This window comes from Mytilus edulis, chromosome 9 (genome assembly GCF_963676685.1).
Source record: "Mytilus edulis chromosome 9, xbMytEdul2.2, whole genome shotgun sequence".
NCBI classification, from domain to species: Eukaryota; Metazoa; Mollusca; class Bivalvia; order Mytilida; family Mytilidae; genus Mytilus; species Mytilus edulis.
The window spans coordinates 64408781-64427809 of NC_092352.1; the positions used below are offsets into that span (position 1 = coordinate 64408781).

General features: G+C 34.3%; 1 protein-coding gene across 1 annotated transcript in view; it reads right to left on the reverse strand.

The window, feature by feature from the left end:
- Nucleotides 1-19029, reverse strand: part of LOC139488811 (BTB/POZ domain-containing protein KCTD5-like) — a 69457-nt gene that overhangs the window by 20963 nt on the left and 29465 nt on the right. The window contains exon 5 of the mRNA XM_071274739.1: nucleotides 9781-9906. Within this exon, the coding sequence (XP_071130840.1) occupies nucleotides 9781-9906 (126 nt within the window). The remainder of the gene's footprint in view (nucleotides 1-9780; nucleotides 9907-19029) is intronic.

Sequence of the window (19029 nt, forward strand, 5' to 3'; positions counted from 1 at the left end):
ATCACGAGTTGGTTGACCGTTATGGAATAACCGTTTCACAAATGATATCGGATATGTTCCTTACGTCGTTACTACAATCCCCTTCCCTTTCATGAATGTGACCTACCGAATTAGACTATTTACCGGATTTGTAATCACATAAGCAACACGACGGGTGACACATGTGGAGCAGGATCTGCTTACCCTTCCGGAGCACCTGAGATCACCCCTAGTTTTTGGAGGGGTTCGTGTTGTTTATTCTTTAGTTTTCTATGTTGTGTCATGTGTACTATTGTTTTTCTGTTTGTCTTTTTCATTTTTGGCCATGGCGTTGTCAGTTTGTTTTGGATTTATGAGTTTGACTGTCCCTTTGGTATCTTTCGTCCCTCTTTCAATAAGGATACTTCCTATCTACCCCTTGTAATCATGAAGAAGCAGATACACGAATGTTTGTCCATGTTCGGCATAATTATGAGAAGTGCAGTACTGACACAGATGTAATAGTATCAAGAATTGCAGCAATCGCAAAACTAGTTAGAACACAATGTGGATAGGTTATGGAAGGAATAAAGACTTTTGATGGTTTCCTGTACGTGACATATTAAATGCGTTTTGTCCTTGTGCAGCTGCCCTTCCTTTTGTCCATGCATTCAGTGGATATGACACTTTGTCGAATTGTCGTGGGAAAGGGAAGAGGTCACCTTGGCTAACAATGGAAGGTTTTCCAGATGTAAAGGCTTAAGTATGAAGTGAGGCACGATGTGAATTATTTGCCAGAAAGTAGCGGCATTGTGAATCAATTTCGCCTACAAGAGGTTCTTTTCCAGAGCACATCAAAAGAGAAGTAAATCAAGAGGGAGTTGTTTGGGCTCAGACTGATTCATGTATTCGACAGGTAAATGTACCAAGTCATGAACACTGGGGTTGGATGAAAGAAAGAATCAATGACAGTTGGAAACCGAAATGGACTTCTTTGACTGCCATTGCATCCTCGTGTCAGGAACTTTTGAAATGCGGAGGCAAATATCCAGCTGTGTTTGTGACCGTAAATGCTACCGTTCTGGCCTTCCTTGTACGGGTTGTTGTATAGGCAACTGTCAGATAATTATATGAAGAGCAACCTGTCTTTCTAACAAAACTAGGCATTTTAACTTAACAAAGAGTGTTATTACTTGTTAAGTTGATGAAAATTATTAAAATATTTTCTACGTATTTGCCTCCAATTTGGAACCGGAAATCACTATTTTTCTTCATTTATGTGTTGTTTTGTCGTACTAAGGAGCTGTTTTTAACGTTTTATCATAACTTACATCGGATTATACCTATAGCACATCTTTCAAGGGTTTACATCCCTTGTGAAATCGCTTGAAAGTATAAAAATCGAAATTTTTGACTTTTTTGCCGGCATTTTGAAACCAGAAGTCACCTAAAGTTTCATTAATGTATTGTCTAGTCGTAATTTATGAACTGTAATTTGCATTTTATCAAATCTAACATTGGATTTTACATATAACACACCTTTCAAAGGATTAACAAATAATGGTTAATTTGTAATGACGCCATTTCCAAAATGTGTGGTGGCCATCTTGAAAAATAGATTTTTTTTTCTGGCCAGCAGCGGATTTTTTTATAAGTATCATTTAGTTAACCTTTACACCAAATTTCATGCTTGTATCACGATTTGCACAATTATGTCTATAATATCTCCCACTACATGTCGAGCCTAGCACGGAGAAAGCGTGCCAAGGCAGAGTCCGCTAGATCGAAGATAGCCTTTGTCCAGCAAGAAGCTGCCCTCCTAAAGCAGTAGGCCGTTTTACAGGAACAGACCCTATATAGACAAACAGAAATCAAGGCCGAAATGGAACAAGAAGCTATCCGTGCAAAACAAGAGGCCACACATAGAAAAGCTGAAGCGGAACAAGAAGCCACACGTAGAAGAGCCGAAGCAGAACAGGAAGAAGAGAACATCAAAGCTAAAAAAGAACATGAGGCCGTTCGCAGGAAAACTCAAATGGAACAGGAAGCCGCATGTGTGGTCCGAAAAAAAAGCCGAACTTAAGGCCGCTAGGAACATTCTCGAAGCAAAAAGAGAAGCTGCAGCCGCTGAAGCCGAGGCTCGTGTCCTGGAAGACGACGGAAGCCAAGCAGTTAACGATCTTCCTGACGAAAAGGAAGACCCGCTCCAGTGTGTGCAAGATTTCGTCAATAAACTTCCTGTATTAACTGCTGTAAAGGAAGTAACAGGAACTCACAAGATAAGACAAAGTCCTGGTACGATTGAACTGAGTCATGAAGCACCAGCGTTCGTGCCATCCGTGGCACTGAACTTGCCGCCACAGACATCTGCTGTCTTGCCTTCCGATACTAAGTCACCAGAAGTTACCTTAATCCCAGATCTGGGAATAGTAACCGGCATACAAAAACTAGGCCTTTCAGATGAGATCCCTGCTGAACACCAAAAACAGGGTGTTAAAGAAGCGATCCCTGTCTTACGCACAAAACAAGACGTTATAGAAGAGATCCCTGTTGCATACCAGCAACAAATCAATCCCACGTCGGAGATAACTAGATTTCTTTTACGCAAAGACCTATTATTCTCCAGGCTAACAAATTTTAATGACCAGGCAGAATCCTGCCATACATGGAAATCTAGCTTCAAAAACGTCATAGACGAATTACAAGTTTCTGACTCGGAACAAATAAACCTACTGATTAAGTGGCTAGGGCCAGAGTCTGGTAAACATGCCATGAGTATAAGGGCATCAAATGCCAACAACCCTACTAGAGGCCTACAGAGGTTATGGCAAAGACTGGATGAGTGATATGGTGCTCGAGAAATGTTGGAAGCCTCTATCACGAGTAAACTCGTCAATTTTCCTACCTTGACGAACAAAGATAACGCACGTCTTTATGACTTGTCTGATATTCTATCTATCAGAAATAGAATATCACAAGGAAAATCCCAAAAAAGGAAAAAAGGATGTTTGCTAGCATATTTTGACTCTTCGTCCGGGATAAATCCTATTGTTGAAAAACTGCCATACGGACTCCAAGAAAAGTGGATTACAAGAGCTTCAAGATACAAGTCAAAATATGAAGTTGCCTTTCCATCTTTCACAGAATTCTCTGCCTTCATCAGGGAAATTAGCAAAATTAAGAACGATCCTGGGTTCATCTTTGGGTCAAATGTAACACCAAATACAAAAGACGCTACGCCAAGGTTCACACCTCAGACGTACTCTAAAGTCAATGTCCATAAGACGGCTGTTGAACAGCAAACTGAAGACAGCAGTCAACAACAAAATCTGTGTATCCTACACAAGACAAAGCATACCTTGAATGAATGCCGAGCATTCCGAGCCAAACCAATCGAGGAACGCAAGGAACTGTTAAGACAAAACAATGTGTGCTACAAGTGTTGTGAGTCAACCACACACAGAAGTCAGGACTGCAACGCAAGTATCAGTTGTAACGAGTGTGGAAGTGAGCGACATACCACAGCACTTCACATCACTAGACCACAACAATCTGAAAATTCCCAGTTTAGCTCACCCAGACAAGCCTACGGCGGGGAGCTAACACAAGTCTACGGTGGGGAGCAGACAGAGTTAACCTCTGTAAGTTCGATCTGCACAGAGATCTACAAAGATCATAAGAGCGAGAAATCTTATGCCAAGATATTACCTGTGGACGTGCACCACAAGGACAAGACAGACAAAATTATCAGGATGTACGCCATTATTGACGACCAAAGCAACCGGTCTCTTGCCTCGCCTGAATTCTTCAGTCTGTTCAACGTTCGGGAGGAACCTGAAAACTACTCTCTTACGACATGCTCCGGCAGAGTAGCTACTTCCAGGAAAAGAGGAAAAGATTTCGTCATAAAATCTGTACATAGTGATGTACAATTTGATCTGCCTACATTAATTAAATGTTATAATATTCCCAATAATCGAGACGAAATTCCTACTCCTGAAGTTGCAATGCATCATCCTCATCTGACAGAACTCAGAGGAAGTATTACACCACTAGAGGAACGTTGTCCTTGGAAGGGACCTTATAGAGGCACACCACGTCCTTGAACAACGTCTAGGACCATCCCGAACTCCATTTGCCCAAAAGTTGAGACTTGGTTGGGTCATAATTGGAAATACATACATTGACAAGCAAACTGTTCCTATTGAAGTCAACACAAAGATAACTTACGTTTCAATCACGGAATCAAAACAACTTCTTGCCTCAAGACCGGAAATAGCCGTTAAGGACAATAATTCAATTGTTGTTTAGTTTAACAACAAAAACTTTCATTCGAATGCCAAGGTCGCTAAATCGCATTCAATACAATCCCTTGAATGTACAGGACCTGGTACCAAGCCTGGTAAACGCACAAATTCATCTAAAGGGACATCACTCGCGTCACTAAAAGCAAAATCTGTGACTTCTATAGAAAAAACTATAGATAAAGAAAGTTTCAATCCGAAATCAACAGAACCTAAAGTTCATGGAGAGGAAATCAATAACATTCACAAACCTATTTCGAAAGAAGGACCTATTGCCAAATCTTGAATATAAGTGAAAAGGAACCAGTAGTCTTATCTGGACATCATCACAAAGTAACACCTTTTCTTGGACATTACTACAACAAAATCAAAGGACCCCACTTCACAGATAAAACTGCCAGATCAGCAGGATTGAACATTAAGATGAAACGCTTAATTTCGCCTGATACTAAAGAAGATGGAGCTTTTCGCCAAACCTGAAGAGGATCAAATATTAACTATTCTCTCTCGCTCTCTTTCTCTTTCTATCTCTCTCTCTCCGGTGTTCAAACTGCTTTACTCTTTATCTTATATTTGTATATTTAAAAAAAAAAAAAAAAAAAAAAATTGCTTCCTAATAGAAAGATGTATTGATTAGATAATATCTATAGATTTATATATTATATATTGCTATTATATTTGTGTATATTATGTTGTAAATTGGAAGTTATAAATAATAAAAATAAAAAAAAAAAACTCTCGTCATACCCATCGGAGGACCACCTTTAACCGTCGTCGCCGTCTCACAACGTTGGAGAAAACAGTTCATATAATTGATACAGGAGAAGTGGAACATTCTACAGAACACAACAATGTTGTCCGAGACACCTTTTATCCAAAGGACAAGAAACTGTGCCAACCCAGTTTCCCGTGGAATGTATACATTCAGGAACCTTTATAGTGAAAAGTCGTTCAGACCTGATATTTCTCACACGACAAATAGTGGATAATTCACCTGTATATATTTAATTTATATTTGGATTTATTCATTTATCTAGATCTTAATCTTATGTTCATATGCGATTAATTTATGGAATAGTCATATCAGATAGACATCAGATGGGGAGTATTCTGTTACACCTTTCCTCAATTTGTGTATTTCCTTCGATTATATTCTTAATCTGTTTATGTGTTCCAGTCTAGGAGGATTATTCATCTTTAACCTTATAAGAACATTAAAACATCGTATCATCGCTACCATTCCCCTTCTCACACAAATCTCAAACTGAACATTGCAAGGTCATACCAGTTCTGGAGAACTTTTTAAAGGGGAAACGTCATCTAGGACACAATTCGTGGCTAACCACAGAGTGAGTTAACTTTACAACATTGTTTTTGAAGCCTTCAAATTACTCTATAAATATTTGAACATTCTCTCTGTGAAACACTGGAAATTTAACTGCTCTTGAAAGTACAACATTTTCTCGGATTCAACGAACTGTGCTATCTATTACCTTTGACATTTCGTTTTAATAATATTAATTGAACACATTGTAAAATTGTATTTTATTTGTTTTTCAGCTTTTTACCATTTGTTTGATTGGTTTAAGAATAGATTATCAGCACCTGATAGTCTTGTTGCTTGAGCCCAATCGTCGGTTAAACTTAATGGTCAGGCCATTACAAACACAGGGCATTGAAAATGTACTTTTTTAATGTAAACCAATTAAATAACTTATCTTATTGAAATGTGGAAAGATTAGAAGAGTAGTTTGAATTATTTCATATTAAGGTATGGTGGGGAAAAATGAACATTTATAAAGCACTATTGCTGAAAATTGCATTTACAGCAGGTCTTTAGAAGGAAATTTGCTTTTCCAGTATGAGGATAAAATGAGCTCAAATTAAATTATATGGGTCTCTTAATTTGCACAATTTTATTTAAACTGCAGTTTATATCTTATCAAAATTATGTTGCCAGTTCTGAACATGTTTCAAAAAAACAAAAAAATGCAAAAATTCTTCTAGTAAATGTTACCAACTATCCTTGTAAGACAAAAATCTGGACTAACAGCTTAAAACTTTAAAGTGTCAACAAAAAAAATTGAAAAATGTTGTTTTGGGGCATTTTGTAAATTAAAGTTGAAACAGAGGTTATATGGCATTGGAGATTAAAAGTTTTAGAGTGCCTTAATTTTGATCAATTTTTAAAGTATTTTTCAACACAGGGCATTAAAAATGTACTTTTTCAAGGTAAACCAATTAAAAAACTTATCTTATTGAAATGTGGATTCTTTCTTGATTGCAAAAACATATATTCACTTCTAATAAAAATTCAAATGACTAAAATAGACATAATGATTGATGGGAAATAAACTAATAAACAATGGTTTGTTATAATTAAAAGTTTTAAAATTTTTAAACTGTTTCAAGTTAATTCCTGATGAAAAAAAGTGTACTAAAATTAATCTAATTGTTGATTAATTACAGATGATTATTGGAAATTTATCGAGTAAATTATAGGCCTTACTTGAATACCTTTTATTTATTCATATTTATATTCATATTTCATTTTTTTTTTAAGATCTTGTTAATCCATTAATCATTTATCTTTCAGATATAATTTACAGAATCACTTTATGTAATGTAGATCAAAAGTAATTGGCAATAAATAAATCTATCATCCTTATAAATATCAAACATCTAATATACACATTTGTGTCTTCAATTATGAGGTCAAATGCTTGTGTATTAAGAATTATATGTATATTGAGTGGTCTGGTTAATTATGTAAGACTGAGGTTGATACATAATGTGGTCAATTTGATTGGCAGTTTAGGAGGTGGGGCATTGTAATTAAAGGTCCACCTTGTCTTTGATTGTTTAGTGATAATGACAGTTGTCAATCATACTAGTTGAATCAATACCCAGTTACCTAATCAAAATGTTTTTTAAAAAAGCCTGCACATCAACACACCTTAATGACATACATTCTTGAATGAACTGCTCCAATAATATACCCAGTTTTTTTCAGTTTACATGTGTATTATGTGCACATACATGAGAACCATAGGGAACTATATTTCAGTGTGAATACATTTAGTAACAGTAGCTAACCTGTCCTGTTGTTAGGGAGGCTGGCGCCTAAGTAAAGATTTAGAACAAGTTCTAATCTTTCCAAAAATAAATGGGGAATGTGTCCAATGGGACACAGATGATGCCCTCGCTAGCATATAGCGTTATAAAGGGACATAACTCAAGAACTGTAAAAGTGAAGCTGCCAAAAATTTAACTTAAACTGAGTTTAGAGGTAATAAGCATTATATACACATTTCATTAAATTTAGTTGAGACAAACTTAAGTAAAGAGAACAGAAACGAAAAGACGTCTCCAGACGACGACGACAACGTGATACCAATATAAGACCGCAAAATTTTTTGCGGTCGTATCAAAATAAAAGAGTTTGTCCATACACCAAATGTGTCTTTGGACGACAACGATGCAGACAACGACATCATACAATCCCAAAATTTTTAAATGAGAAAGAAAACAATTTGTTACATAAAAATAATCATCTTGGCATCTTTCAAGTTTTTTTTTACTCTCTGTCAACATAATTTGTTTTTCAAAACAACTTTTAAAATTTTTGTATGCTGAACAAGACTATTAAAAACCTATGTCACAAGACGAGATACATCATGGAAAATAATTTACACTCGATTAAAATACGAATAAGATTGCAGAATATTGTCTCATCTTCCGAAACCACTTTTCTTTTAAATAATAAAGCTATGAGATGTAACAACATGTGTTTTTATGAACCGCACTATTTATAGACTCAGCTGTCAATTTTGTCAATATCCGGTTCTATTTTAAATGAAAGTGGACTTTCATTTTGTCGACCTACATACTGCAGTACAGCCTTTCAATGAAAAGAAATAAAACCTGTAGCACTACAGACTCCTGCGAGTGTCTAAAACGATGATAGAAGACTCTGACTCAATCGGTAATGAAAGGTTGACTGTCAAACGGCAACGAGAAATAATAATTTACAGTCGTGCACCTGATGGCAACAATCAAAGTCTTGATTTCAGGTTGTTTTACAAATATCCTTCTCACAACTCCAAAATATACTTACAAACACTACTTTTGTACAAGTTAAACGACTTTCATGACCGCAGGTTAAGTTTTCTAAATGTTTCAACTCGAAATGAAACTCCTGACCACGATTGTTTATGATTCCGCCATTTTGTTTTTTCACGAGGTTTTTTTTTCTCAACAATCTTTGAAAAAAACATATTTTAACAGTGTTTTTACGCCCGATACTAAAATATTGAATGCATTTGGTGTTTATCATAACATCCATGGAGCAACGGTGCCAAGACCCCTATTTTGAAAAATAATACCGGTAGTGAAACCCCCAAAATTCAAATTTGATCTACCGGTATGTTTAGTGGAAATAAGCATTGTGTAACTGAAGAAGGAGAACAGAAACCAAAAAATTGGCAATTTTTCCATTTGTAAAGAGTATAACTCCAGAATGGTTAAAGTGACAACAAAACTTAAACTTATTCATATATGTATTTTGTTGTAATAAGCATTGTGTATAAGTTTCATAGCATTTGGATGAAGCCAACTAAATATAGATTAAGGAAACCAAAAATTTAGCAATTTTTCTATTTGTAAAGGGGAATAACTCAAAAACAACTAAAGGTTGCACTTTGTAAATACAGCTGTTTCTCAAAACACGCCTCTTTTGGGGAGTAATTGAATATTCATAGAAAATTGATTTTGTTTACATACTGGTTCCCAGTTATGCTCTCTGTGTTCCATATCGCAGAGACAGAACTTGGGAATGTTACCAGTAAATAAACACGTGCATATTGTTTACATTGAAATCTGTGGTAACCTTTCATTCGAGGTAGGGGTAGTTAAGAAAATCAGTGTAAGTTTAAACTCTGAGAAGTTCAGGGCATATAAACGTTGAAAATATGCCGCACAGCCCTATATTTTGACCTTTGAAAAAAAATGTGGTGCATATGAACTTTCAATTCTAGGATAAGATTTTTTTCAAAACTTCATAGTAAAAGTGGTACAGTTTTAGCCGTAAAAGGAGTTCCTATGGGAAATTGCATTGTCAATATTTACAGAAATGCAACCTATAGTGATGCCACCAAAATTCAAACTTGATCTGTGTTTTGTAGTAATAAGCATTGTGTATATGTTTCATAACATTTGATTGAAACAAACTATAGTTAGAGAACTGAAACCAACTTTGGGACATATAGACGGATGTACATACAGACAGACAAAGGTAAAACTTAATGCCCCCTCTGATACGGCGGGGGCTTTCAAAAGAATGAGATCATCACAAACTTTAAATCATACATCAGGACTGTACTTGAAATTGGTTGACCTGTCTGGTAGGATCACCAGATTCCGAGAGAACTGGCACTTTGGAAACATTTGACTATTTGTAAATAAATTGGACCAATAATTCCACAATTTACAGTAATCAGAAAAGCCCTTTATATCTCACCTTAACTTTATCTGTAGACTCAGACTCTGTTCCATTTATGTTATTAGGACATTCTTTTGACACAACACATAAAAATTCTGCATGATCTTCACTGCCATAGTTATATTGTGATCCTATATTAACCAGCTACAAAACATTAAAAAAAGTCATTAAAAAATGTATATACAGTCAAACCTGAGTAAACCGGACCCTGACTAAACCTGACTAAACCGGTTACCTGTCAATTCCAGCTGATACTAAAAGTCCTGTTTTTTCCCTTCAAAGTCTTTGTTAAAATACACTTTGTATACCGGACCCTGTGTATTCCGAATTCTGGTCTTATGATGCAGTCCCAATACTCTTAATTACATCAATTATTACCTGTCAAAATCGGTTTGTGATAACAGTATTGATCGATATTCAATCAAAATGTATTTGTTGATACAAGATGGCTTTTCTGGATAATCAATTAGCCAGGTGTTAAACCCTGAACTTACCATGGTACAATAGTGAGCTATATTATAACCAGATGCTCCGCAGTGCGCAGTTTTATACGACAGCAGAGGTCGAACCCTGAACGGTTGGGGCTAGTATGGACACAACATTCAAACTGGATACAGGTCTGAATTTGGATTGTGATTAAATAGTTGACACAGCATAGGTTTCTGACACAGAATGAATGTGGTCTAATGAACTTAAAATATTTTTGTTTGCTTTTGAGCAATTCACTATGCTGTTGAATATTAATCCTTTGATATTTGAAGAAATTTTCTTTTTCATTTCTGAAATCTGAAATAAGAAAAATTGAACCCCACCAATTTTTGTTCACCTCCCCCTTTCCCTTATTCCAAAAACGATCACAATTCAAATTTCTAATGGAGTTTTCAACAATAACTTCTAATTTAAATACATCATAAAATATAAAATGTCATACAGTCATGATTTAAGTTGATTAAACTGCTATTCTGGACAAAGAAAGAACTCCAATGCAACATTTTATATTGGCAAATTTCCTATGAAGTTCATTAAAGTGAAGTTTTTGACAAATTTCCAATGGAATTTATTTTATAATAAAGTTTTTGGCAAATTTCCAATATACATAATTTAAGAGCAGTTTAGGTGAGATATTAAGGTGGTACCCAACACTTTCACTAAAATTAATTTGGCTCGTTTAATTTTCATAAAATTTTGTCAAAGTATTTACTTTGAGACTTCAATAAAAATTTAAAAATTTAAAAATTTTTGAACCAACCGTTGTGTCAGAAAAAATACACTGGTTATATAGCAATTTGACAAACACCAATTTTGATCATTGAGAAGCTTAATATTCCTTTTATAACACAATGTAATTAAAACGTTTAGCTGACTTTACAGAGTTATCTCCCTGTAGTGTTAGGTACCACCTTAAAATGAGTTTCAATTACCAATCTTACACTGCTTTTAAATTATGTTTTGTACTTAAGTAATTGTCCATTAACCTGGAAACCCTTTTCCCCCCTTTTTTGCACCTTATTCCTTAAAGGTTTGAGCCATAACTCCCAAAGACAATTCTTACCATCCCTTTGTGGTATTCCAATATCCAAAATCTAAATACATGGTTAGATTCATCATATCAAAGAAACCTAAGAATTCAATTTTTGATGAAATCAAATAAAGTTCAATTTTGGACCCTTTAGACCTCAATGTGGACCAATTTGATAACCGGTCCTAAATATTAAAAATCTAAATACATGGTTAGATACAGCATATTGAAGAACCCCATATATTGAATTTTTGTTGAAATCAAACAAAGTTTAATTTTGGACCCCGATTTAGACCAACTTGAAAACTGGGCCCATAATCAAAAAACTAAGTACATGTTTAAATTCAGCATATCAAAGAACCCCAAGAATTCAATTTTTGTTAAAATCAAACTAAGTTTAATTTTGGACCCTTTGGACCTTAATGTAGACCAATTTGAAAACGGGACCAAAAATTAAGAATCTAAATACAAGGTTAGATTCGGTATATCAAAGAACCCCAATAGTTCAATTTTTGATGAAATCAAACAAAGTTTAATTTTGGACCCTTTTGGCCCCTAATTCGTTGGGACCAAAACTCCCAAAATCAATCCAAACCTTCCTTTTGTGGTCATAAACCTTGTCTTAAAATTTCATAGATTTCTGTTTACTTATACTAATGTTATTGTGCAAAACCAAGAAAAATGCTTATTTGGGCCCTTTTTGGCACCTAATTCCTAAACTGTTGGGACCAAAACACCCAAAAACAATTTTTTTTAACCTTCCTTTTATGGTCATAAACCTTGTGTTTAAATTTCATAGATTTCTATTTACTTTTACTAAAGTTAGAGTGCGAAAACCAAATGTCTTTGGACGCAGACGCCAACGTCATACCAATATACGACAAAAAAATTTCAATTTTTGCGGTCGTATAAAAACACTATAAAAGTGTAAAAAGTAAAATCACAAAAATAATGAACTACGAGGAAAATTCAAAACGGAAAGTCCCTAATCAAATAACAAAACCAAAAGCTCAAACGCATCAAATGAATGGATAACAACTGTCATATTCCTGACTTGGTACAGGCATTTTCTTATGTAGAACATGGTGGATTAAACCTGGTTTTAAAGCGCTAAACCTCTCACTTGTATGACAGTCCTAAATTAAACAAAAAGACACACCGAATATATCTGGGATAGAACTTAGTTTTTAACTTGGATAATTTTTTTTAATCTCGGAATCGTGTTTTCGAAATCCTATTGTGAACCCCTTTAAACAATGACCCTGATTATGAGTAACACTTGGATGACAACAATTAATGAGTATCGTAAACTGTACGACAATGTGTCAATCATGATTAAATTTCGTTTGATAAAATTCTGCTTTATTTATACGCTAAACCAACAACTGAAATAAACAATGGAAGTAAAACAAAACCTTGTGTTACAATTCAAACAACGCGAGGATAAACAATTAACACAAAGTGAAAGTGAAACTGACAAGTCGGAGACTGATACCACGGAGATACGAGGATATGTTAAAAAAGGTTAAAATATTATTTTTTTGAATTCGAGGAACAACCAGTTTCTTACATTTCTATAGCCAATGAAGAAGAAGATTCAAAACAACGAAGTTATTACATTTTTACATTTTGTATTTATCAGTTTATAATTTACAATCAGACAGAACATTTACATACAATATATCGGACATCACAATTTATTAACTCCCAGTCAAAACGGAAACCTGAATAAACCTACCCACTGTCCAAACCACCCCTTTTTCTTAGTCCCGTAGTCGGCTGGTTTATACAGGTTTTACTGTACTGTATTTCATTTTAAATTTATAAGACCACATGTAAGATAAGTTTTAAAAAGTTAGTGGGAAGGAAGTTAATAAGTAATGGAACAGAAAATGCATATTGAAAGTTGAATCCAAATTTCATAAAGCCCTGATTTGAAGCTACTTTATAAGACAAATGTGATGAAAATTAACAGCCATTAAGTTTATACAAGTATCCATGAAGTTATTGAGCAACAAATCTGAAAATGCATCATATTGTATAATTGTGGAAAGCCAACAGGTTCATAATTCTTAATTCGTAACTTGTTAGTTGTGTAATTTCATAATTCGTAATGCGTAAATTGTCAGTTTGTAACTTGTATATTTGTAATTTCAAAATTCTTAATTCGTAAATTGTCAATTTGTAACTTATAACTGTGTGATTTCAAAATTCTTTATCAGTAAATTGTCAATTTGTATATTGATGCTTTGTAACTTGTAACTTGTCGATTTGTGAAATGTCGATGTGTGAAATGTCAGTGTTAAATGTTGTCGTTGTATTATGCTAACGATCATTATGACGACAGATGGCGCTCGGTTTCTTCTTCTGTAAGTAGGAGCACTTCCATATGGAATATATACCTAACTAATTTAAATCAATTATATACAGCACATACATATAATAGAAAACAAATAGACATACAATATATTGTTTGTTTTATACAGAGTTGGGGTAATTGTAATTGTAATCGTTAATCAGCTGTAATTGATTACAATTTTTCAAGTAATCATTGTAATCATTAATCAGCCAAAAATCTGATTACATGTAATTTAATTTAATCAATTACTTTTCAAAATACCCTGTAATCCTGATTACTTTATGACTACATTCTGATTACAATGAAAAAATCTTAAACTGTGTTTATGGTCAATAAAGGAAACTTTTTGTTATTCTTATTCAATTTATATTGAACATGTTAAGATAGTTTGGTTTCTTTTTTTTTTATAAAACATGACAATTGGTTTGTATACTTCAGTAAAAAATAAACTGTTACAGTATTGAAAAGTCATCAATAGCTTAAGAAGAGTCATATAATACAATTATAGGTTTCTGGTCTTAGTAAAAGATATTGTACATATATTCACAATTTAAAGATGTACATATATATATATTTGATAATAACTGTTATATTCAAGTTATACTTTTCTTTAACCCTTTAATTATAATCTTTTGTTAATGTTGTGATTTTTGTCAACTTTGAATTGACAGGTAGGAAACCAATTAAGGTTTGTTTTTATTGCAATTACCAACTGAGTATAGCTGTAGGACAACATATATGGTAAAAGATAAATCAGACATGTGATAATTTATCCAATTAGCACAAAATTAATTAAAAGTTTGACAAATATCTTGTTTAAAATCAGCAAATTTTTGTATGTATTTGGACTGGACATGTAAAATGCAATGATTTTTAGCACTTGTATTTTGTTTACAATTTGATTAAACTGTTAACTTTATTTCATCCATATTTTATCTCCCATAAACTGCACCTTGAAACAAATATAAATTAAAGTCTATAATATGTCAGAAGACAAACAGCAACCGCTTTTTATAAAGCTATATTCAATTGAAGTCAAAATAATTCAGAGATTAATGATGATAATGTGCAATGGGTCATAACCAGTGACACAATGTTCATGTATGTATAAAGTGAACTTTTGAGGTTTATTAAATAGATAAAGTTTGAAGTTATCATTTTATAATATAGCAAACACAATACTTTCTAAAAAATGATATAGTTAAATATTAAACGTTTATTCATTCACATCATGCAAAATGGTTGTTTTTTTCAATTCATTGTAATCAGATGTAATCATGATTACTTTGCCAATGTAATCATTAATTTAATCAGACACTTTCAGAAATGATGTAATCATTAATTTAATTTAATCGTACAAATGACAAAGTAATTGTAATTTAATCAATTACATTGAAAGTAATCGGACCCATCTCTGGTTTTATATGGCATGTCTACCAGGGACTCAGTTTTATATAGAGGTGACCTTGAATAAACATATATTATGTTTACTGTACTCGTCACAAAACCTGGGAGGGTGTGTCACTTCCTCACGGTATTAAGGTATATACGGATGTGTCGCTGGAAAGGGCTTCCTTATCAACTTATATTACTGTCACTTGGCCGGATGTTTCTTCTTAATATTTGACCGGGTCAAAATTAAACGAATTACATGAAATATAAGACGGAGCTGCTAAATTCATACGTATCAGTGTTTTCGGGTGCAAATATTTGACTGAATGTATGATGGGAGAAATGGGTGAACACCCTTTATTGCTTAATATTATAAGCTCAATATTAGAATTTCAGAAAAGAAAGAAGATAACAAATGTTTTATATAATATTTTTACTTTGCATAACAAATTGGATGAAAAATTATTTTAAATGAGTCCCCGTGGCTTAGTGTATACTTTATACCACAAGAGTGCACACGCTGAAATGTCTCGCCTTCTATACTAATCATTGATATTATGTTGATAGTCCTAAGTAAAAAGCTAAGCTTTATAACAACTGTACCATAAACTTAACATTAACCAAGATAACTAAACAAAGACCAATGAACCTTGAAAATGAGGTCAAAGTCAGATGAACCATGCCAGGCAGACATGTACAGCTAACAATGCTTCTATACAACATATATAGTTGACCTATTACTTATAGTTTAAGAAAAATAGACCAAAACACAAAAACTTAACACTGTGCAATGAACCGTGAAAATGAGGTATCGGTCAAATAAAACCTGCGCGACTGACATAAAGATCATTAAATATTTCCATACACCAAATATAGTTGACCTATGGCATATAGTATTAGATAAAAAGACCAAAACTCAAAAACTTAACTTTGACCACTGAACCATGAAAATGAGGTCAAGGTCACATGACATCTGCCCGCTAGACATGTACACCTTACAATCATTCCATACAACAAATATAGTAGACCTATTGCATATAGTATGAGAACAACAGACCAAAACACAAAAACTTAACTATAACCACTGAACCATGAAAATGAGGTCAAGGTCAGATGACACCTGCCAGTTGGACATGTACACCTTACAGTCCTTCCATACACCGAATATACTAGCCCTATTGCTTATAGTATCTGAGATATGGACTTGAACACCAAAACTTAACCTTGTTCACTGATCCATGAAATGAGGTCGAGGTCAAGTGAAAACTGTCTGACAGACATTAGGACCTTGCAAGGTACGCACATATCAAATATAGTTATCCTATTACTTATAATAAGAGAGAATTCAACATTACAAAAAATTTGAACTTTTTTTTCAAGTGTTCACTGAACCATGAAAATGAGGTCAAGGACATTGGACATGTGACTGACGGAAACTTCGTAACATGAGGCATCTATATACAAAGTATGAAGCATCCAGGTCTTCCACCTTCTAAAATATAAAGCTTTTAAGAAGTTAGCTAACGCCGCCGCCGTAGCCGCCGTAGCCGCCGCCGGATCACTATCCCTATGTCGAGCTTTCTGCAACAAAAGTTGCAGGCTCGACAAAAACTGTATTGAATATGCAATATTTTGTAATAAAATCTTAAGGAACCAGAAAACTAAATGGGGACCTAAAATGGCCTACCATATTTGCAACGTAGCCAAGAAGGCCAACTCAACACTAGCCTAGGAATCCTGATAAGAAATTTGAGATATTGTCGGAATGCAAGGAAACCGCATATATTTCACTGGTCAGGTCAATAATGGGTTATGGTCAATAGTATGGGACCCCTTCACATCTACGAACATCAACAAGCTTGAAAGAATACAGCGACAACCTGCAAAATTTATAACAGTAAACTACAAATCCGGAGAAGATGGTTGCGTCTCAAAAACGCTTACAAAACTGAAACTACACTTGACATACAGACAATACGCTCAAGCCAGAAGCTAATATTTCTGTACAAGGTGGTTGAGGGGGTGGTTTCTGCTATAGAACCAGACAATAAAAAAAAGTTCGTCCAAAAAAAACAATTGCTGCCAAGGGATTTAACAATTACCAGTCACGAAATGTGTGAAAAAACAGGTCAAGAACTACAGAAAGTGTTTTAAGATCTCAACGAGCAAAATACCACAACAGTCTAACTCATTTTCCTTTAAAACAGTACTAATAATCAAGTGGAACCACCTTGAAGACATTGTAGTGCTCACATCGAGCGTTTACAGCCGTTCATGATAAGAAACTGCTCTTGTGCACCGTCAATACATCGACGGCACTCTCTCTCTACCATTGTATTAAAGCCAGTATTGCTATCCACAATGTATTCCTAGATAAACATGATCATGGTAAAAGATCGAAATATACTAGGAGGTGTCCCCTCTAAATATTTTGTCAATTACCAATGTCGTAAAACTATGAAACTGTTTTTTTTTACTAAACACATAACCTTCACCCACTTTTAGCCAAAGTGACACTCTACCCCTAAAGATTTTTCACCATCTCTCCATTTGCATGCCCGAAGCAATTATCTCCAATATGCATATGCTTACCCTAATTGTATTTCTCCATGATAATCTTTGCACATGATTTGGGGTTTGGCCCCCCGGGTCATTTTGAAGAGTAAAAGGGTAGCCTAAGCTGGATTCAGCTCTAAATTTGGATTGTGATTAAATAGTTGACACAGCATAGGTTTCTGACACAGAATGAATGTGGTCTAATGAACTTAAAATATTTTTTTTGTCTTTGAGCAATTCACTATGCTGTTGAATATTAATCCTCTCAAAAAAATGTTTGAAGAAATTTTCTTTTTATTTATGAAATCTGAAATGAGAAAAATTTACCCCCCCCCCCCATTTTTTTGTCACATCCCCCTTTCCCTTTTTCTAAAACTGATCTCAATTCAAATTCCTAATGGAGTTTGCAACAATAACTACTCATTTAAATACATCATAAAATATTAGAATGTAAAATAAAGTGCTTGTTATCACTGAATGGTAAAGATTGTTTTAATTTATCAGTTGGTAGTAAAAGTGAATATACATTGTATATTGTATACAAGAGTGCACACACTGAAATGTCTCGCCTTCTTTACTAATCATTGATATTATGTTGATAGTCCTAAGTATAAAGCGTTATATTACAACTGTCACATAAACTTAACATTAAACAAGATAGTTAAACAAAGACCAATGAACCATGAAAATGAGGTCAAAGTCAGATGAACCATGCCAGGCAGACATGTACAGCTAACAATGCTTCCATACAACAAATATAGTTGACCTATTACTTATAGTTTAAGAAAAATAGACCAAAACACAAAAACTTAACACTGTCCAATGAACCAGGCAATTGAGGTCATGGTCAAATAAAACCTGCGGGACTGACATATAGATCACAATATATTTCCATACACCAAATATAGTTGACCTTTGGCATATAATATTAGATAAAAAGATCAAAACTTAAAAACTTAACTTTGACCACTGAACCATGAAAATGAGGTCAAGGTCAGATGACATCTGCCCGCTAGACATGTACACCTTACAATCACTCCATACAACAAATATAGTAGACCTATTGCATAAAGTATGAGAAAAACAGACCAAAACACAAAAACTTAACTATAACCAATGAACCATGAAAATGAGGTCAAGGTCAGATGACACCTGCCAGTTGGACATGTATACCTTCCAGTCCTTCCATACACCAAATATACTAGCCCTATTGCTTATAGTATCTGAGATATGGACTTGACCACCAAAACTTAACCTTGTTCACTGATCCATGAAATGAGGTCGAGGTCAAGTGAAAACTGTCTGACGGGCATGAGGACCTTGCAAGGTACGCACATATCAAATATAGTTATCCTATTACTTATAATAAGAGAGAATTCAACGTTACAAAAATTCTGAACTTTTTTTTCAAGTGGTCACTGAACCATGAAAATGAGGTCAA